The sequence below is a fragment of the Pollicipes pollicipes genome, unplaced genomic scaffold (genome assembly GCF_011947565.3).
Source record: "Pollicipes pollicipes isolate AB1234 unplaced genomic scaffold, Ppol_2.1 Scaffold_5724;HRSCAF=6776_pilon_pilon_pilon, whole genome shotgun sequence".
NCBI classification, from domain to species: Eukaryota; Metazoa; Arthropoda; class Thecostraca; order Pollicipedomorpha; family Pollicipedidae; genus Pollicipes; species Pollicipes pollicipes.
In genome coordinates, this window is record NW_023596746.1 from 4,727,583 (window position 1) to 4,752,398 (window position 24,816).

Genomic DNA, 24,816 nt, shown 5'->3' on the forward strand with positions numbered 1-24,816 from the left:
CACTGCACACAGCTTGCGTTGAGGGAGTGCGCTAGCTGTAAGCAGCGGAGCTTTGGCAGCACTTGGTGTCTTACCAGTCCTGGCGTCGGAGATTTTCAGCCCGGGGTGACCTACTTCGGGCGCGGCACTCGCCGCTTCCGCTGTCATCCGCCCGCTCGCGCCGATGCCGCTCCTCTACCGCTGCCCGTGTATGGTGTCCTGCATTCTGCCTGCATTTCCCAGAGCTGTTGCTCGCTGCGGGAGCGGATGCAGGCCCGCGGCTCCGGCAGTCCCAGGAGCCCCTCCGCGCTTTCACTGGCGCTCCCCGCCCCTGACGAGGTGCTGCTGGAAGTGAGATGCCCCGGGTCAGAAGGCGATCCCCGAAGCAAAACCCGGCCGGCCGTGCCCGTTCCCGTGCTCAGCCGCGGACGGTGATCCTATCCAGCGGGCGGGGATCGCAGCCAGCGGGTGGTGATCACAGCCAGCGGGTGGTGATCCCAGCCAGCGGACGGTGATCTTGGCTAGCAGGCGGTGATCCTAGGCAGCGGGCGTTGATCTAAGCCAGCAGGCGGTGATCCTAGGCAGCGGGCGGTAACCCTAGCCAGCGGGCGGTGATCTTGGCTAGCAGGCGGTGATCTAGGCCAGCAGGCGGAGATCCTAGGCAGCGGGTGATCCCAGCCAACGATGCGACGATCCGGGCGGGCGGGCGGGCGGTAATGGCCAGCGTCATGGTTACGTCAGCGGGTGTTGAGCAGCTGGTCACGGCCCGCGGGCGGTGATCCCGCGGCACCGGCGTGGCTGCCTTGTCGGCGCCGATGATCCCGCCGCGAAGTGCGCCGATCGATGGGCGAGATTTCGCCGAATCGCGGGCGAACGCCCTAGCTGGAACGGTTATCAAGTTTCCGCGCGCTGCTCGGAGCCGCCGCTCTGCCGCCGCCTTGTTAGATTCAGTTCGGCGTAAGAGACGTCTGCGGCGCATGCGAGACGAGGGAAAGGTCAGCCCACAGCTTTTCTATCGGGCGTCATTGAGCCGCGGGCATGACAGCGGCGCTTGAGGTGCGCACTGGCTGAACAAAGACGTGCATGGTCTAATTCTGGTTTTGAATATGCACGACTGGTTTCTGGTGTGACCACTGCAGTCGGCGCGCCCGAAAACCTCTAGGAACAACAAAACAAAGGTGTGCCCATGGTTTATCGTGGCGAGGGGATCACAGCATCATCCCTCTGCGGTTTGGAAAGGCGACTGCCAGCCTCCGGAGGCGCTATTTGGTGAGCCCCACATGAGCGCCGGGTGACGAATTCGTCCCTGTATAGGCCACTGGTGTGCTTTCCCGAAATCGCCGCCTCCGGGGCCGGCGGCGAGGACGCGTGCGTCCTGCGTGGCTCCCGACGGTGACTGTGGCCGTGGCGCCGGGGTGGGCCGTCACCTCAGAGGGCCACGCGGAGAATGGAGGCGTGGTTCTCACTTGGGCGCTGCAGGCGGGGATGCGCTTTTTCAACATCTGCATGTCGCAGCCAGCCGTGGATTGCGGGTTGGCATATCCAGAGAGCGTAAACAGTGTGTATTTGAAGTCGTTGATGTGTCGCCCCTATATTCATTACTTCCTGTAACCAGGTTAAGTTTATCCGGCGCGTGTCAACATGTATTTTCCAATCCTGGCATCCACTTCATTTGGCCAGTACCGCGGCGCGAGAAAGCAATGCTCGCGGGCATGATCTACGAACATTTTCTTGCTGATGTTCGCTGGTACGCAAATTGGGTGCACCTGTATGCCCGCTTGGAGGTTATCGGTGGGGTTCCCTGGTAGACTGACTCAATCATGCTCGCAACGCTAGCGGGCTGCCTGCTACGTAGAGCTCAGAAGAACGCGCATTGCCATTAATGTTATCATTGGGCTGAGGCCACGTATGAACTTGATGTTAATAATAGATACCTTGGGATTCTGTTTTTTTTTGGGGGGGGGGAGGGACATTGTGATTTCTTGAAATAACCGACCTTCAATATGCCGGGGTGTACCGGTTATACGAAGATTTTCAGCAGTCGGTGGGATATTTTTGGAAATACTGGATGTTTCCACCAGCGCGCATGGTCACAAGAAGACTGGTAACAAGAAGATCTTAATGGTTACGTGAACACGAGTGAGCTGTGTAACCGGTTGGTCCGAGAAAAAAATGTCGATAGAATTACCTGCATCCAAGCTGCACGCCTCCACAGTTCGAAACAGCGGTGAAACAAACTGTGTCGATTTATGCCACTCCATGGAGTTCGGCACATGTCTGCAACGCCGGCAAAATCTGGCGGTGTTTTTTCGTACAGTCATTACCATGCCGGCCATTCGTGACGCGTGTAACCGGGATTACCCTGAGAAGTGGTGGTGCAGCATTCACGGCTTTTAAGAGGATTTGCGTATGAATGACTGGCGCCGGCCTGCCGAGTGCTGGGCGGGTAACACGGCTTCTTTTCCTGTCCCGGATGTGTCGCCTGGGATTCGGTCGACACGATCGCTCCTCGTGCTCCGCGATCTTTCGGACGGTTTTGTTAACTCGTGCAAGATTGTGCACGATCGTGCGATCGTTGTGTCCTATCCGTGACATCATGAATGAGACATATGCGGGTGGCTTGGCGTCCCTTCCGATGCCTGGCTGCTTGTCATAGCAGCAGATGCTCACTGTCGTTGATGCGGTTTAATAGCCCAGGGCCAAACAATGTAAAAGTGGTGTGAACAAAACAAAGAAGAACATAAAACCGGTCCTACATATAAGTTGTTTTAGCCTTCTATTAGTATGGGGAAAGAGGGTGTTCACCGAAATTTTGTCCGGATGTATGATTATGACTAAAAATAAATGAATGGTATGGTGTACCGATGCAGCACATTTACAATGATTTGCCTAGCGTATGCCAAATCAAAGCTCGACCACATGGTTTAGAGGTAGAGTTTTGTAATTAGCTCTTAAAGTGTCCACTAATTTTTTTAGTCGGTGGCTACCACCTCCACGAACATATCCTGGTTCGCTCATTCTGTCTCTCGAGCTTCGCCGTGCGCTTGGATGTCTCAGGCATGCTATCTGGCTGTCCGGGCCAGCTTGCGTGTGCTGCGATGTTTGGTGCACCTCCGAAGCTGCGTGCCCTCGCACACGGGAACGCCTCGGGGACTACTAGGTTTAGTCGTAGCTCTTTGCTAACCCGGGGCGTCTTGGGCCGTTGCATTTTGGATGAAGCTCTACCGTGTCAAGGGTCACACACCAGTCCGAAATCATGCCTATGTGTGAAGCCACTTGGCTTTTTGGACTTCCGGTGGTCGTGTGCCCTTGGCCTGACGCTTCTGACCTTTGCCTGGGTTTGTTCTGGGGCCAGTTGCTTTTTCGTCAGCACTGCGATTACTTTGCGAATACTGCGAATGCTTATTACTTCTTATTACTCGAGCCATCTGGGCATTCGCTTACCACCTGGGGTCTGGTTTCGCGGGCGCGACTACAGGTGGGCCTGGGCTCATCAAGATACTGACGACGGGGCTCCTGAATCTCCGAAACATTGGTATCTTTCAGCTGAAGCCATGACCTTGCACGCTGTTATGAATGTTGTAGCCACCAGGACTGTCTCCAGGGGCTGGGCAGTAATGTGCGCCGCTCAACGTGTGAGCAAAAAGAGGCCGGTCCACAGGTGTGTCTTAGCCCGTGAGCTTGTGCGCTGCTTCGCCGCCTGCCACGGCGGCGGAGGACGTGGCACGAGAACCGGTCATACCAAGCCGGGAGCGATCGTGTCACTAAGACCACCTACCCTGTCGGCCGCGCCGCGCCACGTCCCTTCTGCCACGTCTGATGTCGCGTTCCTCTTGCAGACGGCATCACGTACTATCACAAGAAGTTCAAGATCCTGTCGTGCCTCTCAGAGCCGGGCGGCTACGGGTCGGCGGCGGCGCGGCCGACGCCACCGGCCAGCGACGGCCGCCACCTCTTCACGGCCGCCGAGCCGGCCGAGCAGCGGTACCTGAGCGGCGGCGAACCGGCCGAGCGGGGCCAGTTCAGCGCCGCCGCCGACCCGGCCGAGCGCGCCCAGTTCAGCGCCGTCGAGCCGGCCGAGCGGGGCCACTTCAGCGCCGTGGACGCCGCCGAGCGGCGACACCTGAGCGGCTCCGAGCCCGCCGAGCAGCAGGCCACTGGTGATGAGGCGGCGATCAAGGCCGCGCGAAAGGCCGGCAAGTACCAGTGCACATTTTGCGGCAACTTCTTTGCGAAGCCGAGCGTGTTGGACAAGCACATCCGTTCACACACCAACGAGCGGCCCTTCTCGTGCGCCGTCTGCAAGTACTCATTCAAGACCAAGAGCAACTTCGTCAAGCACTGCAAGACGCGCAAGCACGCGGCGCGCAGCGCCGGCGGCGACGGCGGCGACCTGCCCAGCGACGAGGAGGTGACGGACAGCGATGCCAGCGAGGCGCAGGACGACGCCACCTCCGAGACGGACAGCTGGACCGCCTGGGAAGTGGCGGCGCAGACACCGCACTGGCCGATGGAGCCAGCGCCGCCGCCGGAGCCCGGCGAGTCGGCCAGCGGCGGCGCGCCGCGCCTCCACATCAGCCACTCGATCGAGCACATCATCGGGCGGGCGGAGGAGGCGGGCTCGCCGCCCGGCGAGGCGCCCGGCTCGCCCATCGCCAAGGGTGTCGTCAGCCACATCGACAAGGTGATTCAGCTGAACGAGGCGCAGCTAAGCATCACGAAGCGCGCGTTGGACAACTTCGGCCGGCACAGCACGACACTGGGCCGCGAGCGCGAGACGGTGCGACGCGTGGCTTCGTCGGACCCGGCGGCCGGCCGGCGCAGCTCGCTCTACCTGCCGCGGCCGCCGGCTGAGCTGGCGCCGCCGGCGCTGGCGCGGCGCAGCTCCGTCATCGGCGTGGAGGCGCAGCACGAGCGGCCACGTCCGGCGGAGCCGCTGCGGCCCGGGCCGCCGCCGCTGCTGCGCGGCAGCCTCAGCTTTCCCGGTCCGGATGAGGCGCCGCCGCCGGCAGTCGACAGCCTGCACTTCTCGGCGATGCCGCCCAGCCTGCTGGAGGCGCGATGCGTGCGCTGCGGCCTGACGCACCCGGGGCCGTGCCCGCTGTATTCCGACGGCGGCCAGGCCGGCCATATCCTGAAGCGACACCTGTTGTCGAGCGCGGCCGGCGCGCCGCAGCTGAAGCGGCGCCGGCTTTCCTCCGAGGTGGAGCGCGTGGCGGCGGCGCGGTATGATTCGCTAGCGCCGCCGGCGGCCGTGCCTGCAACCGTGCGTTCTCCGTTCGAGGAGCGCAAGAACCTGAGCTACATGGCCGGCGGTCAGGTGATGGTGAATGAGCCGGCCGAGCGGCGCACCTACCGCGTCAACCAGTCCGTCTCCACGTCCGGCGTCAGCTTCTACGTGTCGTCGCCGCCGGCGTGCCAGTCGTCGACGCGCGAGACCAGCCCGCAGGTGATGACCATCAAGTCCAACCTGAACTCGGGCGGCAAGATGATAGAGATGAGCGGCTCGTCGGACAGCAGCTCGGGCGGCTCCCAGCTGGCCACGCCGCGACTGACCGGCTCGGCACCGCCGCTGCAGCGCAACCCTTTCCACTTCAACCAGCCGATCTCGAGCATGCTCACTGGCTCGTTTTATCCGGCCATCCAGGCGCCGAACATCACGCCGCAGCTGGGGCCCATCATGCTGCCTCCGAGCCCTAGCCGGGCGAGCGGTGCCAACAAGCGCTTCTGCTCGCCCAAGTCGCCGTCCGCTAGCGGTGTGCTCAGCCTGCCGGGCCAGGCCGGCCAGCCGGCGGCGGCTGCGGCGCCGGCGCCGCGGGCCGCCGGTGCCGGCGCGCCCGGCAAGAACCTCAAGCTCACCATCCAGATCCCGCGCCACAACTTCCCGCAGCCGGCCGCGTCCACGGCGGCGGCGGCGGCGGCGGCGGCGGCGGCGGCGACGATGACGACGACGACGACGACGACGATGACGACGACGACGACGGCCACGCGCTCGCCGGGCGTGCTGCAGCCGCCCGTCAGTCCCGCGCCGCGTCGCTCACCCTCGCGTCCCGTGCCGCACGTGCCCGGCATGCCGGGCCCGTACAGCCAACCGTCGGAGGTGGCGCCGCGGCCCGGCGAGTGCCCGCCGCCCACGCCGCCGGCGCGGCCGCTGCCCAAGATCCAGGTGCACGAGGCGGAGGCGCCGGCCGCTGGCGGCAAGCCGTCGAAGCCGGCGTCGGTGCCGCGACCCAGCTCGCTACCGTTGCAGCCGGTGCAGTACGTGAACAAGTCGCAGCGCGGCGCGGCGCTCTACAGCCCGGAGACGCCGCGACCGCGCAAGGCCATCCAGCAGACGCACCTCAACGGCAAGTGCTACACCTACATCGGTCACAAGAGCTCGACCAAGCTGTACTTTTGCAGCCTGTTCCAGCCGCAGCCCAACTACGTGGAGCAGAAGTCGGGGCTGCAGGTGTCCATGTACTCGCAATGGAAGCACGCGGAGCCGCCGGCCGACGGCGTGCCCGTCACGCAGGCGTTGGCCACGCTGCGGCTAGCGGTGAACCGCGGCAGCGGCGGCCGCCTCAGCTTCCGCAGCCCCCAGATGGGGTCCAGCGATCCCCGCGTGGCAGCCAGCGGCCTGCGCGCACCCCGCCTCGCCGGCGGCGACAATCAGGTACGCCGCCACCGCCTCCTCCCGCGCCAATCGGTACTGTGCTTTAACGTGCTGATGCGCTGCCTCGCGGCTGTTGGCTGTAGCTTGCAGACTCTGGACTGTTTACGATGTCACTCTGGCGTTGCGTAGCACGCGGTGTTTTACTGCTCGTTAGCCACAAATGCTGACCTTCGCCTGCCTGCAACAACGCACTGACAAGCCGCAATCTGTGTCCAGTTGTATCGTTTTCGCTGGCCTGCATTGCCGCAGGCTGAGTGGGTTACCACGTCAGTCAGGAGATGTGTCGTTGTGTGTCGCATTGTCGTCGCTGCCTTCTCTTGTGACCTTGTGCGAATTTCCTCGTCAAGCCTGTTCGATTGACCGAAGGGACAGTCTCACCGTGCGAACACCGCCCGCCAACCCCCGCTTAAGGTACCGAGAGGTTCCCTCGCGACATGGTACCTCACCACGAGCGACGCACATTCTCTCCGGCATCGGGTCGCCGCGTGCGGCGGCCCCTCGCCGCCGCTCTGGCCTCCTCTGACGCGCAGGCCATGTCCAGCTGGCCGCGTCACCTGTCAGCGCTGACAGGTGACGCAGCCCGGCGCGCTTGCAGACTCTGCGGCCGTCGCCAGGTGATCGCCGATGTCGCGGGCGCGCCGATGGCGGCGGCGGCGTCAGTTCTCCCGCTGACACCAGTTCTCCAGTTCTCCCGCTCGTCTGGACGGGACGTCCTCCCCGCCAGACGGACTGCGCAGGAGAGCGGGATTTGATCCCGGCGCGACGTTTTTGCCGACTCGCTGCAAAGTGATTTCAGCCGGTTTGTGAGCTGTTACCGGTGACGGCTCGCCCACGCTCGGTAGATGTTCTGATCAGGAATTGGATCCTGACGACTTCGACGTGATGAATTCGCTGAACGGGTGCTCAGCACCCCCTGTTATGGTGCCGCGCCGATGTTTATAGTGGCAATCCTGCGGGACGGCTGACTGTGCCTCGCCTGAACGGCTATTTGTGACGGCGGAGAAGCAATCACACGACAGGGGTCTGCGAAGGAGACCTTGTCGCACCGGGGGGCGGACGACAGATGCCAATTTCGTTGATCGAACTGAATCGGCAAGGTGGTGGGAAGGCGGCTGCCGTCCAGGCAGGGCTAGTGGCAGCGCTGGAGCAAGGGGGCTGCTGTGCAAGGTGTCTTACATCCGCCCACTCGGCTTCTTGCATAGCGGGCCTGAAATATAATTTAGATGAGAACATTTTTTAATGTTGTCTGAAATGAGAACATTGAAGAGAACATGTATGTTAGATTTCGCACCGAGGGAGGACCTTTCAGCGAGATGGAGCTGCAGCTCAGTCTCCTACCGTTTATCCGTGATGCTGGAGAACGACCCCCACTCCTGACGCGGTCGGTCTGTGCCTCGGACGCTTCAGGTCTCGACGCATTACTCTACACGTTTGCCGTACCGCCTGTAGAACACGCTTTTGCCGGTTTACGCATTGCCATTTATTTGAAGTATGTGTTTTAGGCCCGCAGTTTACTCGGTCATCATGGATGCTGCGTGACCATCTGCAGTCTAGACGTCCGAAAGCTCCGACTAATCGTCGTCATCTTCATGCGCGTTCTACGTCAACGGTTTTGCGTTGTTATTGCGTCTAGGCTTTTTGTTCACGATCAATACCGCTGGCTGCAGCTGTGCGGTGTTCCCTTAAGCTCCTTCAGAAGCCTTATGGCGACATCGCCAGTGCTTGTGGCGGTGTGCAGTGGTCGCCCTGCGCTGTTCGGTACATTAGCGAATATCATGTTTTGCTGGGAAGAGCGCATGTAAGAGGTCTGGGCGCAGCCAGATCTTCGGCAACGGGGGCGCAGGATTGACATAGAACCCCTGGTGGTGAAAGCCCTCCCTCGGCCCCCCCCCCCAAAAAAAATGGTCGGGTGTGGTCCATTTGCTCTCAAGGGCATGTCTTCCGTTGTTATTTTTATTACCATCGTCTAGAACTGGACCAGAAGCAAGGAGTTGACGCGATATCAATTCTGCCTGAATTGTATAGTTAAGAAATTTAAGAAATAATGTGTTAAACGACTACATGAAATAAATTGCCGGCGCTCTTCACTTTACAATGGTCCAGTGGGCTTTTCCTAAACGGATAGAACTCAGAAGTTTTGTCATATTTTGACCTAGGCTCTACAGAGATATTGAGGACTCCGCAGATGTGGATTGTAGATCGACATAGGTTAGCAACTTTTATTAACATGGCCAAGCCATGTTTCTCTGGAAATATTCAACATTTAGTCAGAATCGATTAGTGGTACAAATTATGTAACGTAGTTTTGAACATGCACGCTCGCAAATCTTAGCAACGAAAGCTTCGACGTCGGGTGTTGCAGTCTCCATGGGCCGCGCAGTGTCGGTCCTGCGGTTAATATTAACCTATGGCCAGTGGGTTGACAAAAATGGTGACGGATCTGAAAGGAGAATCTTTGAAAGGCACTTTGAGGACATCAAATCGTGCATTTGGAAGGTTGTCCGGGCGAAAAGTTTACCTGTGCAATATTGTAGATTGGTGAAAGAACTGATTGGCCTTCACATCACCGCTAAGTGGTGCTGGAATCTGGTGATGGAACTGAAAGAGCAAGGGTGGAATCTATTTTCCGTGCCGGTGTAACGGTTAGTCTGTCCAGAGTACAAGTTCAAGGTTGTAAGAATAGAAACGACCGGTCTTATCTTTGGACGGTACAAATTACTTTTGAAAGACATTCGAAAACATTATTTCTGGCCGGTCGTGCTTGTATGCACGGCACCCGCTGTTTGTTGTTACTTGCAACGGTCAGCGGTCAACGCTGTTGGGCTTTACAGAAGCTGCAACCCCAGCCATCGCTGTTCTTGCCCCTGATGTTGCGGAGGCGCAGGTCTTTTTTATGTAATTTGTTTCACGACTGGATTCTGCAAAAGCGAGCGTTCTCAGGCAAACGCGAGATGGCCTTGTCCATTTTTCAACACATTTGGACCCACTCTATTCAACATTTATGAGACCCCTTACTTGTTCATGGCTAGTAGCCCCCTTAAGTAAAACACGAGGGGGTACATCATTGTTCCCGGTCAAGGGCTGAAAATTCCGTCCCACCCGGGGCGTCTTCCGGCTGTCATTTTGGCGACACGGGACGGGATCCACTAGACGATCCGGTGGTCCTTAGGGGGATACACCATTTCACATTGGTCCGTTCCATAGCGTGGGAGGCCTTCTGGCCCGCGGAGTTGGTCCTGGATTGACGCAGAAGCCCTCATTGACGCAACAGTATCCCTGATCGCCACAGATGGTCAAATAATTGGCACATAGACTCCAGTTCAGTTTAAAGGGCCCATGCTGGAATTAGGTTGGAGGACCTAACGTCTGGTACTTGGGGCTCTTATTCGTACAAGGCCCTTCCATTATCTCATTGTGAACACTCAGCATAAGTTATCATGTCTCCTTTCCTTGTCAAAGGGCCCCGACCAACGCGAGAGGCCTTTTAGTATTCGGGGTCCCGTCCTCGTCCCTGTTCAGCAAATGTTACACCGACCGACTCGAAGTCCCTTGTTAGCACAGTACACCCTGTTAGGCATTTAGGGCCTCTGACAGATACAGGAGTCCCGCATTGTCGCAGTGGCCCCAACTGATGTAAATCGCGGGCCCGGCCTTGTTTCTTCTTGGAAGTGCCCCCCCCCCCCCCCCAAAGCTTAGACCGGCACGGAGCCGACTGTTAAATGTTGGCGATCTGGGGCCAATATAGCGGAACGCTCTGCCTCGGGGGTCCCCCATCGGTACAAGAGGCCTTCTAACTGACATTTGAGACCATGGCCCTACGGGTGTGATCCTTAATGTCACCTACAGCCCGTCCTTCGGACCTTCAGACGTCCAATCGGACCCTTGATCTTCGGTCTCGAAAGACCCTTCGGTCCCTCTTCCGGTCCCCTCAAACGCGGCTCGTGGTTCACTCGGGGCCACTAGCCGACACAAGGCCCCCTGTTAGGCTTTGTTTGCTTTTGGCCGGCACGGAGCCGACTATGAGGTACTACTGGTGGTGCCTGACCGACATACAGGCTCTTATTGACTCAGGGATTCCCGATCGGCGTAAAGGACCCCCTGAGTGTCATTTGAGGGCCCGTCCCCGCAGGCTGCGGCCCCAGAATAAGACTCCGACCAGCCCTTTGTGCCTTTAGGCCCTCCAATGGGCCCTTGATCGTTGGTCCAGTGGGCCTCCAGGTCCTTCGGGCCTCCTCGAACATTGCCTCCAACCGTATCGGGATCCCTGCCAGCACGGGGTTCCCCGTTGGGCGCTGTGGGGCCCTGACAGGCGCTGGGCCCAGACCGATGTAAATTGCTTGCTCTGGCTTTGTCGGAGCGGACTGTGGATTACTGGTGGTGTCTGGCGGACGTATAGGCCCGTATCAATTCAGAGGGCCCTCAGGCTGGCATTGGAGTCCCCGACCGTTCAGGCTGGGGCCCCTGAGTACGACCTCCTGCCGGCCTTTCGGGCTCTTCTGGCCCTCATCGAGCCCTTAATTGGAGGTACCGAGGGACCGAAGGGCCTCTCGGAACCTAAAGGGGGTATGACCCCCCTGTGTGCCCCTCCCTGTGTGCACCACGGCCAGAAGGTTAGCGGTTCTGTGGCCCTCCCAAGACTGGAGGAATTTAAATGGTCGTTCTTTTTGCTGATTTTTATTGAAACTTGTCACTAAACGGACTGAATATGGCCTCCCAAGATTCGGCGCCGTCTCTGTCGCTGTTCACCAAACCCCGGTGACGCATTCGATCTGTGCAACCTGTGGTGAATACCACAGCAAACGGGATGATGCCATTGTTCGTCTCAAATACCTGAACACGTGATGGTCTTCTAGGCCTGGCAATCTGGCAGCTCAGTTGGCAGCTCTTTCCCTCCGTCGCATTTGAATCTTGTGACCCAGTATTCCTCGCCGCAGCATTGCGATTTGACGGCTCAAGCCCGCCCTGCCGTCGCCCAACAGTGTGACGGTCCCACCACAGTGCACTGTTGTGTTGCAGTCTATAGCAATACAACTATATCAGCGCGCACGATATTTCCGTGAGGTGGTAGTAGAACAATACAGCGTGGCAGTTCCAGCATAGCCCACTACTGCGTTATAGTCCGGCCGCGTTACACTGTTACAGTCACCGTTCCTGTGGGATGCACGTGTGTACAAAACTGTCCAAGCTGGGTCCCCTGGGGTAGGGTAGTAGGGTGGCCGTTCGATCCACGCCACTACATCCTCGTGGCATTATGGATGGTACCGTCACGATACAGGCGGCCTATATATGGGTCCGGGTCCAGACGCAAGCATTGCTGACTCTATTCTTACCGCTCGCATTCTTACAGATCGTTAGGAATAGGATTATTTATGTGAAGCGAGGCAATGCCGCCAGCTCCACATACATCCTGTAATCTTTGAATGCGCTCTTGTGGGTGTGTTTTGAACTCCAGACCTTTGTCCACGTGTGCTGCCACGCAGTAGCCGTCACTTGTCAGCGCACCGGCCGTCACGTGATGTGAGATAAGCGGATGCTACGGGGATTCCCCGAGGGTCGTGCAGACGTGGCGCGGGCGCCCCTTCCCCGCTTCCAGCCGGCGCCCAGCGGGCACGACGCCTCCGACGCCCTGGCCGCCGGCACCGCTCTCCCGATGCGTGGCGTACGTCGGCGGCGCGCCTCGCGGCTCGCCCTCCGGCCGGTCGACGCGCTGCGGCGGCCGGTGGGGCCGTGACGGGTCGGGGGGGGGGGGGGGCGGGGAGCGGTTATGAATGTGACCTTCCTCTGCAGCCGATGCCGGCCGGCAGACGCTGCAGCGCCATGGCACGCGCTCCCGCCGCGCGGGGTAACGGGGTGCGCCCCGGGCATGGGGCGCTGCTTCCCGCCGGTTGCCTCGGTTATGCATGAGGTCGTTGCAATAGGTCGCGTCCTCCGGGACCACATCGCGACGAGTTGCCCGTGGGAGCGGACGTCGGCTGCGGAGACGTCCAACCGGCGTCCGTTGGCGACCGTCGCCATCATGGAGTCATCTCCGCGGCTTCTGCGAAGCGCTCCATTCGGAGCGCCGACCCTTCCCCAAGCGTGGGGATGTTGGTCGCTGCGCGCCGCGTGCCCGGCCCGGCCCGGTCCGGGTCGGACCGGGGGAGGGCGAGGGGGTCCCGGAACCGGTGCCTCGCCGACGACACACCCAGCTGGGCGACGTCACGTGGTAAGCAGGCGGCGCGCGGCGCGGCCGCGACGCCCGCCGCCGCGGGCCGCCGGGTTCCGGGAAGCGGCCTCGGCTGGCCAGGCCGCTCCTAACATGGAATTCGTGCTGTTCTTGGAAGCGAGGGGCCCGAGGAGGCGTCGGCGGTGGTCGCTCTGGGCCGGCGGCGGCCTGGGACGATGCGGTCCCCCGGCCGTCTCTGCGCCGACCCCGGCAGCGGGGCTGGTCAGAGGATCCACTTCTCCCCGTGGTAAGAGCTGAACGCTCGCTCTTACGTTGTTTGCCTATGAACGGTGTGAAAGGGCATTGCCTCCTGAACCTGTACAACTGTACGACTCCTTTCCTCGACGAACGAACGAGTCCTGGACAGTGGTCTTTCTGGCTGGTGGCCGAGAAACAACCCCAGAAGTGGTGGGTGAAGCCCCTCCTCAACCCTAAAAACCTGAATCATTTCGATGCGCCACAATATCAGTTTCAGACTATCACGAAAAGTGGTTGGCCATCGCGACCGACCCGTGTCTCCTTTCCCACAATTACATTCCGCGCCCGACATAGGATTCAAATCCCCCCCCCCCCCCCACACGTGAGGACAGGATGTTGCCTATTGGGAACATTTTGTGGGAATTTTAGAGCAAGCAACCTCCCCGGAAGACATATTATGACATGAACGTGAGAACAGAAGATCGAAACCATGACCCACAGGCTGTGTGACTTACGTAGATGTCCGTCACCCTGTTTGTGGCGCGGCGACCGCTCCAAGTCGTCACGGAACCTGATCCAGACTGACGTCCGACTAACTGCCGTCTTGCAGTCAGGCAGCTAACTGTCCTGCCGCCTGCGTTTGTCCAAACTGATGTCTAACGACGCCCTGTCCTGCTGCCTGTTTTTGTCCAGGGTGGCGTTCCAACCAACGACGCCCCGTCCTGACAGCAGGTGGTTGGACTGGTGTCCGGATCTATGACGCCCTGTGCTGCTGACCACGGCTCTCCGTGCCGATGTGCTGACCCGTGACGCCGTGCTGCCCTGCTGACCGTGGTCTGCTCCGCTGGCTGACGGCCGCCCTGTCCGCAGACGGCGGGCCCCGGCACGCAGCGGGCGGCTGGCTGCACCTGCGCGCGCGGAGCCGGTCGGCCGACACAGCCCTGCGCCAGCTGCACCGCCGCCGCCGGTGACAGGTATGGCCCGGGCGTACCGCGTCGTGGCGGCTGGTACGCCGGCGCCGCCGCACCTCCGCCACAGCTCTCAGAGCTGCCGCCAGGGACGCCGCTCTCCGCCTGTTGGCGCTGTGATGATGCGGTCCGCCGGTCGCTGCGGCCGTGGCGTCGCTTAGCGGTGTGCGGTAAAAGTGCGGCTGGTTTCGGTCGCTTGCCGACTTCGGCCGCCTGTGGTAGGTGCTTCCCATTGCTGTCGCCTCAGCGGAACCACTCGGTGCCCCGTTATTGGCCGATGCAATATGTTATGATCAACACATAGTTTCAGTGTCTATTAACTTGGGGATGTTCACCGCATATTGCCTTGCATATCAGGTGCATTATTTCAAAGGAGCATGACGGCATCACCGCCACTTTTGAACGGCAAAACGGCTCGGTGTATCACAGCGATGGCCTGGTTGTAACTGCATCCACCCACGCTCAATGGTGTGAAGGCCAACCCGCTGAAATATGAAGGCTCCTTACCCCCAATTATCGAGAAATAGGTACGTCCCGCGGATAGCGCGCCTCGCACCCGGCGCTCCGCACAGTCCGCGCTCGCTCCTGGTCGGGTTTTCCGCGACACAGGCGCGCGGTCGGCACTGGTGTAGACGTGTTCAGTTTCTTTGTGGTGATGGTGGGGCCGCAGCGACTGACTGAAGTGTTACAGAGTACAGCGAAGCTGTGCTTTTTTGCTCGTGGCGGACCTTCAGCCCGGTACCTATGACCCGATTGTCGGTTAAGTTCGTGCCATTTACGCCAGCACGCCGCCACATCTGTGGTGACTCATCGTTCGCCGTGCCCAGCCCGAGGTCAGATGGCCTGGCTCCGGGCGCGGCGCGGCCGCGGTAGTTCTCTCGGGGCAGAGGAGCCGCTGCCGGCACGGCCTGTTGCCGATCCGGCAGCCACCATTGTGCCAAGCGATGTAACTCAAGCGCGCGAGCTTACCACACTGAGCAAGTTACGCTGTTCTGCGTAGTCACAAAATATGAATGTAATCTTAAAGCGATGAATGACTCCACGGGTGCCCTTCTGAGAGTCTGTTTCTGTTTGTTTGTTTCGCTGTTTGCCTGGGTAGGAAACGACGGATGCGACAGTTCGCTGGTCGTGAAGGTTGGCAGACGCATGTTCAGTCCCCTCAGGTGATGCCTTTTGAGAGGCGCGCGTGCTTCGCACCACACCGTCCCGTCGGCGTCTGGGGGCTGCCCACCCCCCCCCCCCCCCTCCCCCCGCCGCTGGCAGGCCCCGACCGCGCAGTCCGGGACTGTGCGGTCGTTCTGCGGCCGCGGCGCCGTCGCCGGGACGCGTCAGTCACGGGTCAGCGTGGCCGGGCGTCACTGGACACGTCCTGTTTTCTGGCATTGTGCTATCGCGCCGGCCTGCGCCCGCGCCGCTGACGGCCAGAGTCCGGGAGCATGAGGTCAACCCGGTAGAGGGGAGGGCGCCGGCACGTCCCGGCCGCCGCCGCCGCCGCCGCAGCCGCAGCCGCAGCCGCAGCGTGGCCCCTGCTGCTGAGTACGGCATGGCACGGTGCTACCGGATCGGTGTTAGGTCGGAGGCTGGCCACACAGCAAAAAGTCAGTAACGTCACTTTGTGTTGTTGTGGACACAGACCATGAGGTCGAGGCGGCGGCGGCGGGGGAGGCCAGTGCCATGAGTTTCGTCGTGTGTTAGATGTGTTTGCAGTGGCGTGGGTAATGGTGGTGGTAGAGGTTGAAGCAAAACGTCGCCACGGAGTCACGCCGCGGATGGCGCCCCACAGGCGCACAGGCTCGGGTCGTCCCCTGGGAGTGGGCACGCCAACCGGCAGCGCCTAAACTCATCCGGTTGTCGTTTGCAGGCTGGAGTCGGGCGCGGCGACCCCGGACGGCAGCGGCGACCAGAGTCGACTGCTCGGGGCCGACTTAGCCAGCCGCGCCACGGTAAGCACGCACCACGCCACACCATGCGCTCCAAACGGGCCCGTGCGTGTCCCTTGCTCCCTGCTCAGACTCGTGTCGGTAGTCGCACGTTGCAGCGCTCCCGCGCTTTTGCACGAGATGGAGGCGCCCATCCGCTATGTACGATTGATGCAGAGATGTATGGTTAGGCTGACACAGTGACTGCCGCTGGTGACTGGTGCTTGCAGACGCCCCCAGGGATGTTTATGGTAGATTCGTGTCACGTAGAGTGTGGCTAGTGCAGTCGCCTGGGGACCGTGTGTGTAATAAGGTGGCCCATGGCACCATCAGTCACTGACTATATGGGTTACGTCATGGTACATCTCACGTCTGGAACTATCTCTTCCGTTAAAGCTATGCAACTATATTCGGTCGACTTTTGTCAGACACTATCACAGCGTCTGCGAGGATTCACCCTAAACTCGTTTTTCCCCCAACTCCCACCCCTCAACCCCACCCCACCCCCAACTCTAACCCCAACCCCAACCGCAACCGCAACCGCAACTCCAACACCCCCCCCCCCCCCCCCTGCACTCCACCTCCACCCATAAGACATTGCTTCGACGCTGTCCATGACGGCCCGTCACGCACGCGTCGGCAGAGAAACGGCCGGCCGCCGAGCTGGGGCAGCAGCTGGGAGACGTCGGACCGCGAGCCGAGCGTCAGTCCGCGGGACCGGGACCGGGACCGGCACCGCCACCGGGACCGAGATCGGCGGCGCAGCGAGACGCCAGGTGAGGCGCCACCCGTCGGCATCCCCCGGGCGGGCCCGGCCCCGCAAGCCCGACGGGCGCCGGGCCGCGCGCCGAGCGGACACCTTTGTTCGGGAGGTGGGGTTTGTGTGGAGACTGCTGGACGCGGCCCACCAGCTGTCTCCACTAGCTTCCTCTTGTCTCGGCCGCCGCCCCCTGTGATCGCGCTTTGCGATTGAATGATATTCACGATTGTCAGCCACATTCAGTTGAACATACACGTATTTCAATGCGTATTCATTCATGATGTATTGAGATGCAACGCGTGTATGTATCGCCTGTATATGTGGCACCAGTGCCTGCCGTCTTGTGGCCGTAGACTGCTACAGATGTAACGTCGGCATGACCTCGTGGCGTCGGCGTGCAGTGAGACGGTGTCCCCATCTGTGCACCAATTATGCCGCCCTCGGCGATGTCGTCTGGCTGCGCTGACACGCTGACGTGATGTTCTGACGTCACTGCTGCGTCGCCGGCGTGCTGGCGTGACGTCCTGATGTGTTGCGCTGACGCGCCGCGGCGACGGACCCCACGCGACTGGCCGTGCTGACGTGCCCGCTGTGCCAACAGGAGCGGCCGAGGACCTGGCGGCCGCCGAGGCGCTGGTGACGTTCAGCGGCCCTGCGGGCCCGGACGCCGAGGAGCAGGACGGTCCGATCGACCTCTCGGTGGGCGGCGGCCGGCCGGCGGCGACGCCGGCGCCGCGCCGCCGGCCGGCTGACGTGCTGCGACCGCTGCGGCCGCCCGACGAGCTGCGGCTGATGTACGCGGCGCTGGCTCGGCTCGACGGCGGCCCCACGCCGCTGCGCCTGCCGGCCGCCGGCCAGCGCTACACGCTCGAGCTGGAGCTGGCGGCCAAGCAGCGGCGTCGTTCGGCCGAGCCGGCTGCCGCACCGCGCCCGGCCGTCGCCGCCGCGGCGTCGCCACGGCCGGCAGAGGTCGGTCGGCATGGACCACCGCCTCCGCCTCCTCCGCCGCCGCCGCCACCGCCTCCGCCGCCACCGCCACCCGCGACGCTGCAACAGCAACAGCAACAACAACAGCAACAGCAACAGCAGCAGCAACAACAGCAACAACAACAACAACAACAACAACAACAGCAACAGCAACATCTACAGCAACAACAGCAGCGCCAGCAGCAACAGCAGAAGGGGCAACGACAACAGCAACTGCAGGAGCAGCAACATCAGCAGCAGCAATTGCAGCAGCAGCAACAGCAGCAGGTGCAGCAGCAGCAGCAACAACAACAACAGCAACAGCAACTTCAGCAGCAGCAGCAACAGCAACAGCAGCAACAACAACTGCAGCAGCAACAGCAGCAGCAGGCGGAGAGCGAGCCGGTCGTCTCCGACGAAGAGATCGAGATTGACGTGGTGAGCCAGGACGGACCGGGAGAGGCTCGATCGCCAGCGCCGGCCGCTGGGCCGGAGCCAGCGCCCTCTGGCGGCGGTGTGCAGGCCATCCTAAAGGACATCTTCAACCAGGTGCGCCACGAACGCGCCAGCGCCGGCTTCGCCACTGCGCGGCCGGACGCGGCGGCGGCGGCCACGACGGCGGCGACACCGGCGCCTACGGAGCCGGCGGCCAGCGCGCCTAACCTGATGCACCCGAACGTGACTGCCGGCCAGCCAGGGCTAGCCTTGACGCGGCCGACGGCGCGCACCAGCGACGCGGAGCCGCAGCACAGCGACTCGTCCTTCTTCAACAGGTGAGTAGAAGCGGGTAGCGGCTGCGGTGTCTCGCCGCTGCGGCGCCGGTGACGCGGCCGGGTCTCCGCTGTGGCACGCTTAGGTCGTGTTACCCGAGCTAGGCGCGGGGTGAACTCTGTGACGGTTGTGGCTCTAGGTCCGGTGTCCAGCGTTGGGTGGGTGACTATGAAAGCCACCAGGCCCTAAGGCTGGTCAGCCTGAACCAGAAATGCGTGTGTGTGCTTACGTATTATCTGACAAGAGCGGATGCAGTTTTTGGAACGAATCAGGAGAGAAAAGGCGATTGGAAACTCTGTGTAATATGTTGGCTGTCTGGTTCTTTCGTTTGCTCTAAAAGTTGGGATCCTGTCTAGATCCTGATCCTGTCCTGTTGATACCACGGTGGCATCTCATCGGCGCTGACTGCAAAACACTCGGCATACGTATTCTTGCGATGAGAACGATGCATTGTGACAAACTGGATGGCGGCCTGGTTGACTGCGGGAATTTGCGTGCCGAGAACGCGTTATATTACAGACGGTCTCGGTGCTCAGATGTTCTACGCACGGTGGTCCATGGACAGGTGAATGTTGAAGGGCGACTTTTCATCGCTGGATGTATTTTGGTCATCCTTAGTTATTTGTTCGTATATGTATATATATATATATATATATAATATATATATATATATATATATATATATATATATATATAGGTATATATGTATACACACAAAATTTATTATGCACTTTGGGACCAAGTAAGCCACTCAGCACATGTTACGATATTGTGGGGTGTCCTAATAGTTGGTGAAAACCAACCAGAGCGGAAATCAAATCATCGCTCCGTGCATTGAGCGCCAGTTATGCAGAAGAGTTTCGTCAACCACATAAGGCTGCCTCGCAGGCCCAGTAGGCATGCATGTTTCATAGTGATCTCCCTTGAGAACGCTCCGATCTCATCCGGAGCTGTCTCAGCTTGTCAGCTCATCTCTCCACACTCATCGAGATGCGCATCATCTCCACACTCATCGAGATGCTGGCTGAGCCCGCGATAAGATGTGATATCACTAGCAGGCAGGGAGTCCACAACTCAGTTGCAGTCATTCTCTCATCATTGCTACGTTTGATGAAACTGATGTCAGAATGTGTGATGCTGCAAGGGTGGGGCACTGGTGCTTCCTTTGCGTACTGAAAATATGCCTGACGGTGTGAGTGTTGTCAGAGAGGGAAACACCGCCATTTGCGGCACGACCAAACCTTATGTAAGCGCCAGCTATTGTTCTCAGTCCAATCGCTAAAAGTTGTACATAGTGAGTGATCGCATCGTGCTCTGGGGAAATTTGCGAGCGTCCGATCGCAGGACATCGAAGCACGGCTGTGGTATCTCTGCACCTGAATACGGTTGGGCGTCGTGATCAGCTGACTGGCCGTGATCAGCTGACTGGCCGTGATCAGCTGACTGGCCGTGGTCAGCTGACTGGCCCTCCTTGCTTTCTCCCACCCCTCTTAGCCGCCAACAAAGAGGGGGATTTCTTGTCATGTTTTATCTTTTTTGTAAAGTGAAACGCGACGCACGTCGTCACGCAGCCTTTCATGGAGCGCTAGCGCCTGCAGAGGCCATGTTAACGCTCAGAGATAATGGCGCAACCGGGATCCCCTCCCCCCACGTGGGGGAAGGCGAAGGCGTTAATTCGTCAGCCTTTGCGCCCTTAAAGAAATATCCATTTTGGTGTCGGGGTGACGTAGAGTTTTGAGCACGCGTGGAGCTTTTTCTATACAGAGAGAGCATGGGCGCTGTTTCTGAAAAAATGTCAAAAGTCCTATCAAACCCAACGTAAAACCATGATTTTGGACAAAAGCTGCTCTGTTCTGTGGCCCGCGGCCGTAGCATGTCTGACCACACGCACGCGCATCTCTCGCCGCGACAGGAACTCGGACCGGCTGGTGTGCGCTGTGTGCAACAAGCGCGACTTCGTCAACCGCAACCAGCTGTCGGCGCACACGAAGACGCATCAGATGGACCAACGTCGCTTCCGCTGCGACGTCTGCGAGGTCAGCTTTCGCTCAGAGCAGCAGCTGAACAAGCACCGCAAGAGCAACGACCACCTGCAGAAGGTGGGTGCGGCCGCGCGCCGCTGGAGACGCTCCAGACGGGTGTGCCGGGGGGCGGGTGCCGGTCGTCCCCGTGCCAGACCCGTGTTTTGGCTGGGCAGCTGTGTTGAGGCGGGCCGACTGTCAGCCGATCCTGCCCTGCTGAATGTGTCGGGTGTTGGCGTCGGCCAGTGCGTCATCGGTGACGTAACGGTCTTTTGTGTTGCCCCCACGCCGCGATACGGCTGGTGTTGGGTTGCCGTGCAGGTGGGGCGGTTGTCCGGAATGTTTCTTGTGTTCTGAGCCGGTTGCATGCCGGCTGCTGCAGAAGACGCCTCCCATGCGTCAGCTCTGTGTATACGGCTCTTGCACACGACGGCGGAGCGGCGAGTCGATTAGCGGCGGCCAGGTGATGGGCACTCGATCCGACACATTTGTTTCGGTCTGTCGCTGCTTTCAGCAGTGCTGAAAGCGCACGTCGCTCATCGTCTGTACGTTCCGCCATGCAGGCGAGCATCCACCGGCAGTTCGGCAAACCCCAGGGAGACAGGCGCATCTACGAGTGCCTGTTCTGCATGCGCGGCTTCCACAACATCGGCACTCTGCACAAGCACTTCCGCTGCAAGACGCACATCATGGGCCTGGAGAACGCCGGCTGGCTGCCGTGCGGCACGTACGCCGAGCTGGAGGCGCTGGGCGTGCCCGGCCGCACCGACGGCGCCGACAGCATCAATGTCGAGGGCACCTGGCCCAACTACTGCCATCTGCAGGTGGGCGGCGGAACTGCGGTCGCGAACGACGGCGATTGGCGGACGGATGGCCGGCGGGACCGGGACAGGGCTGGGTTTTTTCCGTGTGGTCGGCAGTTGCAGTTGGAGCTGTGGGGAAATTGTGGTCCGTAGCACAAGACGGAACGCGTCTGATGACATGAGCGCATCTTTTGAGCTTGTGTTATGGCTTCTGTACCATACTTTTGAGTAAGATGGTTCATGAAACTTGCACCAGATAACACCAGGCCGACGAGCAGAATACAAAGATCATCGACGCTGATGTCCAAATGCGGGCTCGTGCGTGCTGTTGACATTTACGATTTGGGCCATCTTACGCCCACCTCTGGCGGTGGCGGGGACCGCGACCGCAGTTATTGGTCATCGGAGCCTTGCCGACCCTTCGTTTAAGTTGAAATTGTCCTGGGATGTCGTTAGGGGTGTTTGCACGGCGCTGTTTGCCAGGAGATCGTGCGTCAGCGCCCTGCTGTTCCTTTTATCTGTGAGGCCATCGTCACGCATAGCCGGTGAGGTGGAAGGTGGCTGACCGCTGGAATGGGATGTAGCAGACCCAGGCCTCTGCGTTTGCTTGTGCTGCTGCTTCATGTTCATCTTGTCTTGAGTGGCACGTTTGTGTTGCCGCGACCCACGTCTTGCGTTCCTTGAGACATTCCAGATAGCCCTCTGAGATCTGGTAGGCCCACCATGCGTCCCGCCAGATGTGTTCCGAAGCCTGTTCCTTGCTGAAACGTTCACTCTCTGGTCGCCGGAGTTTCTTAATACCACGGACGTCCCGGAACCCTGCCACTCGATTACAAAATGCAGACGTCGTCCTTGTGCCCCATTTTTGGAGTACCAAACCACGGAACACCCAGTGCTTAGAATGTCCTGGAGCTGGTGCTATTCCGCGCTTTACCTGCCTTTAGTTCGCCTGCCATTTACGCCGTATTTTGTAGCTGTCATGCATAGTTGCCGCTGATATGAACGGCCTGGACTGTTGCAAACTCTTGACGGTTTGCTATCCGTATTTATGATATATTCGAGCTGTCGATGACGCCGCTGTTTGCGCAGGACCTGACGCTAACTGATCTCATGCTTGCACGGGACCTGACGCTGATGCTGCGGAGGGATGTACACTGCGCAGGAGCTACCACTGGCTCATGCGACGTGTGCGCACGAGTTACTGACTCATCTCACGTGTGCGGAGGAGCTGTCGCTGACACATCTCACGCATGCGCAGGAGCTGTCGCTGACACTGCTGCGGGACCGGCCCGCCGAGATGTCCGACTGGCGGTGCAAGTTCGACGACATCCGGCGCGGTCGGCCGCCGCGCAGCTATCCGTTCGAGATCGACCCGAAGCTGCGCGGCAACGCAGACCCGAGCCGGCCGCGGCCGCTCTTCCCCGCCGACTTCTGCCGGCCGCCGGCCGAAAACGGCACCGCAGACAGTACAAAGCCCGGCGCGCCGGCACACCGGCCGCCGGCGCACGGCGGCGGCCCGGCGCCGACGCCCTGCGCGCCGCTTAAGCAGGAGCAGCACGACGAGGAGACGCCTGATCACAGAATGAACGGACAGGTGGGCGGCGGCAAGGGGGCAATGAGCCGGCAAGGGGGAACCTTTTGCCGTCCTGCGTGTTAGTCCACTTGTGTTGTGAGCTCACTCCTGTGTTTGTGGCTGCTGCTTTTTTCCCTTTTCCTTCCGATTTTCTTGCTTTGGCTCCACACTCTACCTGTCTGCAGATGCACATCGTGGCCCCTTGATAAGCGCCGTCCAACTCACGACCCCAGCTGAATGAAGATCGCGATTCTGGTGTGTGTCATGTTTTGACTTTGATGCCCAGGAATGCGTGATCGTCGAGTGTTTCCCGTGACTTGATCAAAGCTGCACGCAAAACAATCCAAAACCTGTGGTACTCTTTTGAACTGATTCCTGGCAGCCACGCACGCGTTTGAAAGGGTTCGTGCACATCAAACAACGTAGTGTAGCTCAAATGAGCATGCGCTGAAGAATGACCATCATTATATTTAGTAAGCCTCGTCTGAACAACGATCACGGCTGCTGTCAGCGGGTGTGGTTTACAGTTTAAAAGTTGGCTTACTTTCTCTGCACTGAGGCTTGAAAGGCGTGACGCCCCCCCCCCCCCCCCCCGCTACTTCCGCTTTCCTTCGACAGTCCGTTCCGACAGTCCGACAGTTCGAAGCAGTCCGTTTTCCTTCGACATAAAACGTCAAGACGTTCGACGAAGTGCTTCCAAGACCTGACGGTCAAAAAATGTCAGCAAACACATGCCATGTTATGCAGCATTCTCTCCAACGACCTTGAGTTACGCTCGCCGTCTGGCCATTGTTCTCTAGCGTGCGAGTGCAGCAATAGACTTGCTGTCAGTTTTTACTTGGGGACCTGCCATAGGTTGATCACAGTGCGGATGTGCCGAAGGCGTTAGTCATTTCACTGCGGGCTCGTGCGCGGAGTTCAACAAGTGTGCGTCAATGTGACCAGGACGGAGAAACGAAGGAGCAGATCAGCCCCCCCCCCCCCCGCTAACGTTTGTAAAATATGGCATTTATCCTGTGAGTTTGCATGGAGAACAACTAACAGTCCTATTGGTGAGCGTGACACAGCTTGAGATATTGCGTTTTGTCAAGACAGCCGATGCTTCCTTGGCGACGTCGTGTACCCAGTGGCTTCTGATATATTGAAGCTAGATTATTGTAAGAATTCGATCCTCCAATTCACGATACAAAAAATCGAAGGTCAATTCCTTCTATTCATATAGCAAGTCCAACGTGCTGCTACTTTCTCACTTCAGCAACATAGCATGCGTGTTATGCCCATGGTATGTTGCGACGTGGATTAAATTGCTGACCTCTGTTACTTTCGCGCCTGATAATTTTTGTGTCCAAAGTGTATGTTGTTTTTTTTTGTTCTTTCTTCTTCTTGTTCGCTTTTCGTTGTTTCTCCGTATGCGTCTGTATATTCTATAGAATATTTTGTCCTGTGCCCACATTCACAGACGTGTTTTGTCCTTGCAGAGCTACTGAAGGTGTGCTGACTGGTTGATCTCGATGGTGTCGAGAAGACGAAGACTTTCCGATATTGTTATTGCCCGCGGGCATTGCGCAGCCAGAGGCGAAACCAGTTCAAAGGTGAACCTTCGGCCGGTCTCGGTGCCTTATTATGTAGCAATTGTGGGCCGCCGGCCGCTCGTCGCGTATGGGCATGTGATATTTGCCGACCGGGCGGCGGCCCGGGCCGGCCCGCGCCGCGCGGTCCGCCTCTCACCGCTGCCGGGGCCCGGTCCCGGCGTGTCCGGCGTGCGCGGTCCCCCGGGGTCCACGCGCCTCCTTCTTCGAGGGGTGGGGTGGGCGCGTCGCACCGGCGGGTCGGCGGCCGGCCGCCGGCCGCCCGCTGTTCCCGCACGCCATACAACGCGAGGATGCTGGTACAAATGTCGGACGAGTTCATTGTGTTGATAATAAGAGAAATGGACCGTGTCGGGCGGGCAGTCTTTTCGTCGGGCCGTGGAATGAAGCGAAGGCGGCGGCGGATGGA

General features: G+C 59.8%; 1 protein-coding gene and 1 long non-coding RNA gene across 2 annotated transcripts; both read left to right on the forward strand.

The window, feature by feature from the left end:
• The first annotated feature begins 695 nt into the window (after nt 1–695).
• Nucleotides 696–24,776, forward strand: shn (zinc finger protein schnurri). Its single transcript, XM_037225724.1, has 12 exons — nt 696–715; nt 3,819–3,870; nt 4,013–6,634; nt 12,958–13,247; nt 15,867–15,948; nt 16,568–16,700; nt 17,286–17,383; nt 17,960–18,423; nt 20,334–20,520; nt 21,006–21,266; nt 22,504–22,839; nt 24,297–24,776. Exons 1-12 carry the CDS (start codon nt 696–698, stop codon nt 24,303–24,305), a joined length of 4,554 nt encoding a protein of 1,517 aa, XP_037081619.1. The 3' UTR covers nt 24,306–24,776.
• Nucleotides 15,466–17,385, forward strand: LOC119102576 (uncharacterized). Its single transcript, XR_005094712.1, has 3 exons — nt 15,466–15,948; nt 16,568–16,700; nt 17,286–17,385. It is a non-coding gene; the product is annotated as an uncharacterized LOC119102576 (long non-coding RNA).
• Nucleotides 24,777–24,816: the final 40 nt, after the last annotated feature.

What these genes read in the sequence shown, in the direction of transcription:
- shn (XM_037225724.1), top strand. Translation starts at nt 696, where the DNA reads ATGGCCAGCGTCATGGTTAC. An exon ending in ATGGCCAGCGTCATGGTTAC is followed by an intron (nt 716 to 3,818) that starts GTCAGCGGGTGT and finishes TTCCTCTTGCAG; the next exon opens with ACGGCATCACGTACTATCAC. An exon ending in TCGCCGGCGGCGACAATCAG is followed by an intron (nt 6,635 to 12,957) that starts GTACGCCGCCAC and finishes TGTTCTTGGAAG; the next exon opens with CGAGGGGCCCGAGGAGGCGT.